The sequence below is a fragment of the Bombus vosnesenskii genome, unplaced genomic scaffold (assembly GCF_011952255.1).
Source record: "Bombus vosnesenskii isolate JDL3184/JDL3185 unplaced genomic scaffold, Bvos_JDL3184-5_v1.1 scf7180000013293, whole genome shotgun sequence".
Taxonomy (NCBI): Eukaryota; Metazoa; Arthropoda; class Insecta; order Hymenoptera; family Apidae; genus Bombus; species Bombus vosnesenskii.
In genome coordinates this window covers 355,281-367,191 of record NW_022882944.1, presented here as the reverse complement: position 1 = coordinate 367,191, position 11,911 = coordinate 355,281, and the positions used below count along the sequence as shown (strand labels likewise).

The 11,911-nt window shown below is 33.6% G+C and overlaps 1 protein-coding gene across 1 annotated transcript; it reads left to right on the top strand.

The window, feature by feature from the left end:
* The first annotated feature begins 301 nt into the window (after window positions 1–301).
* LOC117232782 lies at window positions 302–11,394 on the top strand. Its single transcript, XM_033492422.1, has 6 exons — window positions 302–475; window positions 1,520–1,622; window positions 9,780–9,815; window positions 10,218–10,467; window positions 10,929–11,109; window positions 11,221–11,394. The coding sequence occupies exons 2-6, from the start codon at window positions 1,535–1,537 to the stop codon at window positions 11,245–11,247; spliced, it is 582 nt and encodes a 193-aa protein (XP_033348313.1). The 5' UTR covers window positions 302–475; window positions 1,520–1,534; the 3' UTR covers window positions 11,248–11,394.
* The last annotated feature ends 517 nt before the right edge of the window (window positions 11,395–11,911 follow it).

Here is an 11,911-nt window from a genome sequence, read left to right as displayed (position 1 = left end):
CGTATTAACGCATAATCCGTAAAATCGGTCCAAGCCATTGTATTCCGCATTTCTTATCTTCTTCGTCATTGCATCGACTCGCGAAATATTTGATTTCCCCTATTGGAGTAACAGGGTTGCCACGTAATTTAGAATACACGAATCCGTAATTCTTACGTACGTATACACACGGCGGTAGTGGCTGATCCCGGAGGAAAGAACATCCCTATCCGCCAACGCAGGTGCGCGCTTCGAAGGCGCGCGGTGAGTTAACCCCTCCACCATGCACCACCATGCTCCACCGTGATGCCACACACCGTGTATAAAAGCCCTCATCGTACGACCTGCTGGCTTCGAGTTAACTCGGCGAGCTCTTCGATCGGGATCCTGCACGGATCAAACATTCGGTCATTTTGGTGAACCTGTGCGAGCGGACCGGTTTCTTGGAAGCACGTTTCCCGTCGGATTTCCTGTCTTTTCCGTTTCCGAATCGAAGGTGAAAAGACTGGCAATACATACATATACATGAGTAACAAAAGGGGTGATAAACGGGGAATCGGTTTGGGAAAAGTTGTTTTTCTGTCGATCGAGGAGGAGGGACGCAGTGGAAAAGTGGTACAAGTGTAGTTTCTCTTTTCTTTTTTAAAAATCGAGATAAGTACGGGAAACGATAAATAATATCGTTTCGTTATACTCTTTCAAACACTTATCACGACGTATAGTAACACGTTTATCGTACGATAAATTACACGGATTTCTGTATCGGAGTTCAATTGTATTGTCAGTTTTCTGAAAATTTCAATTCAAGATTTTGTCATTTGTGTCGCATTTTCTTCCGAACGTTTTAATTGATCTTTTGTTTTCGCTTACGTTTGAACGACCTTTGAATCAAACGGGATACAAACAAGTGCTTGATTATTTAAATAATTTTCATCTTTTGTGTTTTCCAAGCGGAGAGAGTTAATTTCGGAGAGTGAGAAACGGAGGAATTGGAAGAAAAGTGATGAATAGAAAATCTCGCGAACTGATAGTAACGTGCATCATAAGTTTTATTTATATTTAATTAATTTCGTTGACTTTTTTTAAAGAGACGTGTCGAATTGTTCCTCCAAAGTTAATTTTAAATTTTTATCAGATATAACCAACAAATTGTTATTAATATTTTACACATTGTTTTAACGCGGACGATTTTAATCAAAAAAATTTTATCAAATTAATTAAAAATTTACGTATTAAACAATTTCAAGCTTTTATTTTTTTCAGTCATCTTTTCTTTCTGTCCTCGAATCAGATTACACGAAACGATTTTTTCTAAATTGGAAATACGTATATAACTTCTATTATGCACATAAGATGACATTTGTCGTTGCTGAAAATGTACAGAATAGTTTCTATTATCTTTCAATTTACACGAAACGATGAACGAACAAACAACAAAAGCGAAAACATACGGCACGGTTCCTGGTATCTTGAGCTTCTTCGTATATACATTATAAATCTACATAACATTTAATTACCTGTTTCTTTATCGCTAATGTAGAACACCATTGGTCACATGGCGATCGGTTCCGAAAACTCAGTGGCGGTTCTTATACGCACTTGGACCTTCATGATAATCTTTTGTTTCGCGGGCTATGCAGCAGGTATGTATACACCTCTATATGTATCACATTTTTCGATCGTGTATTCGTTTATAGTTAATACTATAGCAAATATCATAGTTAATATTCATTGTCTAAAATTATCAGACATTCAATTTGATTCCTTAATATTGTCTTATTCCTCGGGGAATAAGTTACTACCGGCGAGATGACGCAGGACAGATGGAGGGCTTGAACAAAAGATTATAGTCCTTATTACCGGCTATTTTTCGTTCAAGTAATTAAACTTTCTGTTTTTTTTTTTTTTTTTTTTGCTATATCGGAAAAAAACTTATTGCAGAAGATCACAATCGAGGATAGGTACCTTTTATTTTAATCGAATTCGAAACATTAGATGTTTACGTGCATACGAACAAGCAGGATATCGATATTTGAACACAAATTCGACTGTTTCGAAAGTATCGCTGACTTTTCATATTTTTTAAATCCATTTTTCGTTGTTACGTACTTGTTTTAGTAGCTTTTCTCTGACGTTGATAATCGTAAGATAAATGGCATTATATTTAAAAATACGTATAGCTGTAAACTGTTTTCATATGTTAGAAGCGTTTTCTTATGACGGCGCTTGAGAAAGTGACAGAACACATGGAACAGAAGTACGTACTATAGATATATATGAGAAAACATAGTTACGTCGTATTATAGTAATCCAAGGAATTAAGTTTATAAATCGCCAACTGTATTTTTAACGCTGTGCCTTATTATTTTAAAAGCTATGCTGAATTACGTTTTAAACAGATCAAAATCAAACCTGACCTTCGTTGAGCATCATCGCGAGACACGATGGCGTTGAAATTTTAGATTAAATGACGCTGTCGAAAAATGTTGTAAATTTTCTATTGGCAATGGGGCCCTTCGAAGCTTTTAATCATTTGCGTATAATATTTTAAGAAATTTATTATATTTCGAGATTGACTTTAGGAATATGTCAATATGTTTGAAATGCTTGATACAATGATCTTTTAAATTATTAATTTTACAGAAAATCCATAGTTTCGTATGACTCGTGTGGTAGAAACAGAAACTGAAACATTTTCAATTCGAGCAAATGTCAATAACGTATTTTACTTCGTCACCCGAAACAAAATATAATTTTGAATATCGTCTGTAAACGATTAGTGCAATTTACTCGGTTTATTACAAGAATAACACTGGAATAAGTAATAACGATTCGAGTTTATTGCACTTCACTGTTTCGTTGCTACGATAAAACAGTCAGAGAGGCTTCCCAACGGTCAGAGACTAGCGTGAACAAACTTTGATGATGATTGGTATCGATTGATCGCTCGTGATCATTAAGAGCCACTTCGTCATTTTGAAATGTCACTCCTTTTCAAAGCTAAAGGACTTAAGATTGTAAGTACACGACTTCTGGCTTTTGTTAACGCGCTTCAAAATGTTCCGTGCAGCGACGAAGGAAATCCGTGTATCTTTAACGCGCGTTAAAAATTTGTTCAAAGTCTGTGGAATGTTTACGACAACGAAATATTTTATTTAAACGATTGTTGGTACACGCGAAAAGATCACCAAGATCTCTGCGATGAAATTGCAAAGATCGCACTATGTGACACGATAAAAAAAAAACTTCGTCTAGTGCTCGCTAACATTATATCGAAATGAAACATTCAACAGAAAAAGTTCTCGCAATTAATGCTATTTCCGACGTAGGAAGTAATTACAAGAACGAAAGGCACACCCCAGTCTTGCCTTTCCTCTGGTGTAAGCTTATTAAACACGCCATGGATTGCACAAGTTTTACCAAAAAATTATGAAAACAAACTAACACTTTGATCCGTGAAGGAAAAACAAGACGTACAAATGAAAAAGTTATATGATTCTCGATCTTCTCTCAAGCGGTTTTTCTAGTCTTTGATTCTTCGATTAAACATACCGTTTTTTTCGATTTTCGAGGATATGTTTATCCGATACCGTCTGCTTACAATAATAAGAGTCACGTCACCAATCAATTAACAAAGTTTTATTCGTTTTTGCTTAGCAAAATGCGTTATTCATAATACCGTAGCTACAGTATTTGTATAAAGGAAGGACGTTTTAATTAACGAGGTCATAAATTCGTTTGTTTCAGTGTGAAATGTAATTTCCTATCTACAAGTGATAGTGCGGTAAGAGTTTTAACTATACGTCGAACGCGATAAACAAATCATTCTGAGAATATGCCAGCTTGATAAATAATGAAACAAGAATTATACTAAGAAATAAAAACGTAATACAAGACATGCCTGGAATATTTAAAAATGTAGGTCAGTTTATATTTCACATTCGTGAATGTTTTATATTTATAAACGAAAAAGAGACACATATGACAAAATTGGATTCTCGCAGGGATAATGATGTTCCTCTGTGAGATAACATAATTTCTTTGCTACTATCGGTAACGATTTTTTTTCCTCGAATTTTTTATTTTCATTTTTCAAATTTATTTATGCTTAACACGTTGCTAAAAATCTTGTATATATTACAGAACACTCGTAAATAGACAATTACGTTAATTACAAACTTCATAATAATGACCTATTTTCGGGGTAGCGTTCGTAGATCATCCAGAATCCTGACGATGAATGACGTTGTGAAATACGTTAGCTGTTCGTTGTTTCATGTTTTATATTTGGCTCGACGTAGAAATTATTTGAGACGAAGAATCACACGTTTTCTGCGTTTATAAATATACGTTTAATTATGATATCGATTCACGTGCAAACAAACTGAAATTTTTTAATTATGGTTATCGATTTACGCATGCGACAAATAAACTGTTTACATTCTACGAGTTAAACAAGACGATTTTTCGATCACGTATAATTACGACTGTAACGTTTACTACGTAGGTTTTGCACGATATTCATCGCTTATTATACGGATCTTTAAGAAGCTGCCATATTTTTCTGTAAAGCAACAAATTTAATTTGTAGGTTTTACTGTTCGATATTTAATATCACAGGATTAATTAATTGACTTAATGAATGCACCTCTGTAGTTGGTGATAATACGGGATCGTACTTTTAACAATTCAATATTGAACTACATATTTCAGTAAGTACGAAGTACAATTTTGATTGCACGTTATTAAAATAATCTAGCGGGACTCCTTCAACTTTTATCTGAAAATTCCAGTTCAATTTACATTGGAATTATTATACGGCTTGTTATTCGTCTTTTAAAATCATTCCTTGCCACTACGTTTAATTATACTTCCGTTTTAATTAACTTGCTTGGCAATTGAGATACTTTTTCTTTTTCCAACTTTGTTTCTTCGCGAGTTCGTAGAATTTACCACCGAAATACAATGGATTAAACCTAAGTTAGTCGATAATTAAGTTCCGAGCTACCCGGATAAATCGTGGCTATTAATGCGAAGTACGTTCTCCCACTCGTTTGCATCAGTCAGTCGTATATTACGGTATGTTAAATATGGAACACCGCACAAAAAATACGTCCAATTTTGATGATCAAAGAATCATAACCAGTGAACAATTCATAGAGAGTTTGATGAAATGTCCGTGCTTCTGGCTAACGATTAGTATAAAATGATGTAGCTGGAAAATATTTTAGCACAAATAACGACTTCGCAGCTTCAACATCAACAAAGCAACTTCGAAATACTCGGGGGAAATTGAACGTAAATTTTTGAAGCGTAAATTGACACCTCGTTACGACAAGTGTTTACAGACAATCGATGCTTACGTTGATGAGTAGAAGTCGATTATCAACATACGCTAATAATAAAACAGACTTTTGTAAAGTATATTTCTATTTTATTTTCTTTTTTGCTTTTTTTTTTTAGTAATGCAGAATTGAGAGTGTTTTGCTTAAAATTTCTTCTTTATATATATATAAAAAAAGAAAATAACAGGAAATGTAATTGTTATCGTGCTTGTAGTCCGTAAATATTGTCATCGTAATTCGAAAAAAGACCAAGGATTTTGTACTGTGAGCTTATTTCAATGTCGAAAAACATAAATAACGAAAATGAATGTGGGACGCTTTGTACAAGTTCCTGAATATTATTAATCGTGATTGAAAGTTCCAGTCGAGAGAAAAGACTGTTATTAAATGCAAAACGTACGTACAAGAGAAAGGATGGCTTAAGAAGATCTGACACGAACAATAATAACAAAGTTGGTGCAACTTCGATAATGGGATCATCTGTAGTTTAGCGATCCTCGTTTCCATCGGGCCGCGTTAAATTTTAATTATATATAGAGAAAATCCGCATTTACAGGTTATAAGATTAACAACTTCACGCGTTCCAACAGTTTCGTGGTGGTAACCTGTTGCAGCTAATCCTCGGGAGCCGAGGTTTTGTTGCCTCGCGAGTTTGTTGATCGATATTCCAGTAGATACCCGATACTTTGCGGAACGAAATAAGAAGAACTGTTGGACATAATCTTCTGTAAAGTAAAGTAAAATTAAAAAATAAAACAGTCATTTCGTTGCAACTTAATTCTACGTTATAACAGCCACACATACTCTCTACGTTTGACGAGTATACTCGTCATTGCTTACTATTTGCGACACATTTCATTTTCAAGGAAGTCGCAACAGCTAACTGATCAAAAGATTAAATCTTGAGTTTTCAATTGTTTTCGATTATCGTACAAGATTCCCTATACGTTGCAATGAACGATATACATTTTTCGAAAATGAATCCCTCTTTGGTCCTTTGAAGTAGCAACATGGCTTTTCGCATCCGTCCAACAAACTTTTACGTAGGTATCTCTCGACTCATGCGAAATCCATTTATCCATCTCCTATTACTTTCCTATTTGTTTCAAGTGTTATTTCTGTTGGATTATTTCCAGTAATATCTCTTGAAAATTTATTACCGGTAGTATTTTCGTGCCCATTTCCTAATGGAGAACCGCGAGTTCAATTTCACGAATTAACGTTTAACTACGTCTTAACATTTACATAACGCTCTTCGATAAGATTTGCGCAAATAACTGTATGAAATATGAAATACAAAATATATCAGAACAGTACATAGAAAAGGCGTTTGCGTCACGTTAACATTTAGGATTGCCAGTGCTTTTAAATATATAACCTGTGAATATGGTGTTTAAATTGCTTGCGTGGTAGGTTAATGCAAAGTCGATGGTGTAGAGTCGTAGGTCGCTGTAGTCGCGTGTAATACGGATAACGACCGACATAATCCGAACACCGAAAAGCGATATTCCCTTAATTTTGAAATATATACTTCGAAGACGTGGTCGGATGTTAAAACTTGTTAGGCAAAATTGAAACAACGTATCAACGAAATCTTGAAAAAGTTTGCAGAATACACCTGGCAAATTGGTTTTAGCAGAGAGCGAAACCAGGCTGATTGATTTTTCTTTTGCAATATGTCCTGTGCGCGTTCTAATATCTTTTTACACAATATCTTTGATAGAATAAAGGGAATGTGTATCGTTTCTGCCTGCGAGAGATGTACATCCCCGGTGCAAAGACGGTAAGAAAGTGCACGAGAAAGAAAAGAAACGACGATGATCCGTTTGTGAACGGTGAAACGTGAAAACCAATTGCTGCCTTTGTCAGCTGGCCGATGCAACTAGATATGGAAATGGATGTTATCGCTCGCGACCTTCTTCCGCACATGTATTCGAATTACACATTGTGTCAGTTCAATGTATTTCGTATAATATCGAGTTCAATCCGTGTGTCTCATGTAGCTACATATGTGTTTCATTAGGTCGGTATTGGTACGTCAATTATATATTCTGGGCTTGATTCGTTACTCGTTGAATATGTTATCGTTTAAAAATCAGGAATCAAATTGTCGCGGTGTAGGAGATTATGAATTTTTCACCGATTCAATATTTTTGAGTAAATATTGAATCTCAATGGGTGTGCGAATTGAAATAGAATTTATTCCTTTGTTCTTCCGTTTTATTATCGGCCTTTTATTTCTATTGTCCTTCTGTTCCAATACTTTTTAATATAATTATAATACTCTCGTAATTTTCAAGTAAAATTTAGATTAAAAAATAGAGATCCACTATCTATAGTAGATACGGTTTTTTAATTTATTAATATTCAATCGTAAACTATTTTTTACCGAATTTGTTCATTTTTATGAAAAGATGTTTTGAGGATAAAAAATAAAGATATAAAAAAATAAATATAAAAAATAAATGCTTACTGGAAAATGAAGTCAGAGCATTTACAGCGGTTAAGGTTGACACGCCGACGACACCCGAATTTTTGTATTCGAATATAGTCGAGAGATAATGCCAAATATTTGAGCCGTGTTCTTTTCCAAATGTACAAGTTGGGCCATAATCGTTGTTTTTATTGATGTAAAATTATTTGATCTTAATTAAAATTCGTAATATTAGAAATACCAACTTAATAAAATAGTACGATATCCATCGTACTGAACGCAATAGTCGGCAACACGCGTTTAAAATAATAAAACAGAGGTTCGTTAAAGGCACGCTAGAGACATATACCAGAGGACGTTTTGTTACCATTGGGAAATTGTTATTATACACGGAACTTTTACGATATTATCTTCCGTAGGCTATGAATAATGAATTTATCATTCGAAAATGTTGGATGAATTTAAACACGTTTCAATTTGTTACGATACTGTTGTGATTTATACTAATATATTATGGGAACGTGTTTAAGGTATTATTACATCGTAGAGACGCGCGAAGGAATCGAAAATGTTCGACATTAGAAACACGAAAGAAAAGTACATGATTTCCTAAGGTTCCGTGTGGACGTTCTTATGATTTACATTAAAAATCTGCATCATTAAGTACTTTTCTTCTAAGTTGTCGTTCTATTAAAATTGATATTTAAGAATAACTTTTAGTGCGTTTACTTGGAGTTGTACTTGGTGTTCAAACTATTTAGTCCTTTGTAACCTCACCTTTTCATCCTTTCGGGAATTGTGAGATGGAAATACCTGCGATGGAAGTTGAAACGAATGTAGGTTATTGTGAATAAGAAAGAAAGAAGAAAATTCTTTTCTATGCGTAAAATGCTTTTCGCCTCGTGTGCTTAATAAGGAACTATGTTGAATTAATTAGTTTTTTATGCTACATCTTTGTATAGTTACTTCATCGTCAAATTCTGGTAACCAGTTACCTTATCGTAATTATTTTCTTATAAATACCACGCTATTACGTTCTTATTTCTCTTTTTTCGTTCTTTTCCTGCGCTCCTTTTTCACGATAAATGCTTAAGGGCAACGGTTTCGTGATATTATAATCTTTTATTAATTACTTAACGTGAACCAAGTATCGCTTCATACGATACATTATTATACACGAGTCCATTAATTATCTCGTTAGTACCTGCAAGTTATAAATCGAAGTAAAAAAAGTTCCATCAAAGTATGCGCAGAAAGATAAAATATTATGCACACGGCGATTTTATTGATGTTTAAGAATATAGATTCATTCGCATGTCACATTTTCAATAGAGTCGAATCATATCTCTGAGGCTTTTCATTTCCGTACATATAGAAGCTACTCAGACGCGCTGTTGAATTTTTAATTAACCCAGTTCATCCTGTAGATACCATCGCTACACTCGCGCTATTCTAACGTTAATTTAGAATATCCTAATGAGATCGAATCGCCCACCTAAGATTATCGTTCGGAATGAAATACGAGATAAAGATTATCTTATTATATCGTACATCGTATCGTACGTTTACTACACGTACGCAATATATACGCATAGTTAGTTGGTTTCCATAAATTTCATCGAAACTACTTGTATTCCTTTTGCGCTTGCTTCATCCATCTGGCGAATAACTAATCAATTCTACGCAATTAACGAAACCTTGACGTGTTTGTTGCGTTTTTAAATATATCTTATTATTACATGTATTTATGTGTATGCATCTTTAACTTCGAATACGAAATACGCTGTGACAAAATTTTTCAATTTCGACAAAATTCTATTTGAGATACAGAAGTGTCTTTAATAACGCATAGAACCTTGTACGAAAGAAATTCACCTTTTGGTCCCGAAAACGACACATGATTTTCTTAATATAACAAACAATGACGTTTCACGAACTTAATATAAAAACTTGATCTACGGATATAAGCATAATCGAAAGACGCTCTGCATCATAAATTAATCATAAAATATTTGTTACAGGATCTTGTTTAGAGTATGGACATTCGTGTTGGGGAGGTACGTCTTCGCTCATCTTTATTTAACTACAAGCACATTTTCATTAGAATAAAGTCTTCGCTAGTCTTTTGATATTTCTGACAATATACGAATTTACGAAGTAGCATCACGATTTCGTTCCATAGAAACCGTATTTTACACAAATTCATCAGACAGATGAATAAAATTTACATTTCAATTTAGGAAGTAAACGAGCTTCCTTCTGCGTTCTTAATACAACGATTTCCACGAAGCAAAATATGTATAACTTTTTATAACGTCGTTTATTGTCTAAAGTGATAAGACCCTTTTGCCTGTCTACGATTTTTTATTAATTATTTACCAATTCCAACTAAATAGTAATTTAATATATTGCTTGAACGTATTGCCACGCTATTTAACTTTCTTTTTTCGTGATTACAGGTCATGGGAAACGAAGCGGAGGGCATAGCAGTGCATATTTAGTACCGTCAAAAACATCGAACGAAATACAACAAGAGATACCGTCGCTTACAAAAGAACAATTCATACTTTCCCGTTTGATTGATCGACCATCGATACCTAATAAATACAAAGCAAGATGGGACAGACTTCTCAAACTAAAAACTAGTTTTCCAGAGAGTTGGGATAGTGATGCGTTTAACGCGCAACTTATTAGCGATGGACCCAGTCGGTAAGGAAAATATACGTAAAGGTAGACATATAACCGTAACGATTTAGTACACGAAGAAGAGTACTGGCACTTTAATTCTTAACTTCCAAATGACGATTTTGAATCACAAGTGACCTGTGATATTTTGAGTTCAGTTACTATAAATTTTAGAGTATCTTCTTCTAATTCGGCTAGCTTGTATCTTATGCGATGAATATTGGAAATATTTATCGCTAGCGTGATACACAAATTTTCAACTGAAAGAGATGAAAATAGACAAATAGTTTCATCGAAAATCTCCTTACACTAGTTACTTTCGATATGTTAATCATGATTATGATAATTGTAATATACATATAAGTCGTAGATTACCGGTAAGTAGTGTAAATTACAATTATTCATGTTATAAGACACTATAATTGCTTATCTATTACTCGAAAGTTCTTTCGCCTTGATTTATCTGATTGCGTTAACGTTCACAGGGATCAAAATAATAACGAAGACATGAATCTGGGAAAAAGGAAACAAACCAACAACATGCAAGATATAACTGGAAATACCAACGGCGAAAGGAGGGAAATTCCTGAGATATTATTGATATCGAATAACGAGGACAATCAACATGGTAGTAAACCACAGAACGTAGAGTTGTTCAAGTTTCTGGTGAATTGATTCGCTATCATGAACCTCTATGATATATAAAATTCTACATAGCTATAAAACAGGACTCTACGTATTATTATGCATAATTAATTACATTATTTTCATTTGCAGAGTGATACAAACGGTGATTTCGAATAAAACAACCGAGCATTACTATAAAATACATATAATGTAAAATAGAAATTGTCATAACCGTATTGTAACTGGACTAATAAGAATATTGTTTAAGCTAATTTATTAGAGATTCTGTTTCTCGAATAAAGATCAGACGACTGTCCTATCTAACTTAACGTATAAACCTTAATTTTATCTTTTAAACGCATATGTAATTAATTCCAATCCTAATCAAAATGCAAGCAAAGATAATTTTTCTATTGTTCAATGATAAATTAAATGTCATAATTTGAATTGCAATTAAATAGGATAAATAAATAATTGTTTTTGGCTTAATTATTTTGTAATTATTTACATTTAATGTCTGTAAGAAGTAGAAACGTAAATAGTAACAAATAAAATAAATGCTGATAATAAATCTGTTTATTTCGTAACATTTTTTTTTGTAGTCGCTATAAAAATTGAGATAGAATACAGACAACTCTTAGAAAATAATGAAAATAAAACAAACACACGACGAAATCTTCCATAAATTATGGACATATCGATTAATCGTCCGGAGTATATTTATATTATACAACTTAATTGCTACTGCACAGCTGCTTTAGTCGCATTCATTTATCATTATGTTTTTCTCAAAATAATTCAACTCCTTAACCTATGTATACCGATATACATATATTCGTTT

Bases quoted from the DNA above. Each gene is read 5' to 3' on its own strand.
- LOC117232782 (XM_033492422.1), top strand. From the start codon at position 1,535: ATGGCGATCGGTTCCGAAAACTCAGTGGCGGTTCTTATACGCACTTGG. The intron at 9,816-10,217 runs GTACGTCTTCGC...TCGTGATTACAG, and splicing joins TGGACATTCGTGTTGGGGAG to GTCATGGGAAACGAAGCGGA. The intron at 10,468-10,928 runs GTAAGGAAAATA...TAACGTTCACAG, and splicing joins ATTAGCGATGGACCCAGTCG to GGATCAAAATAATAACGAAG.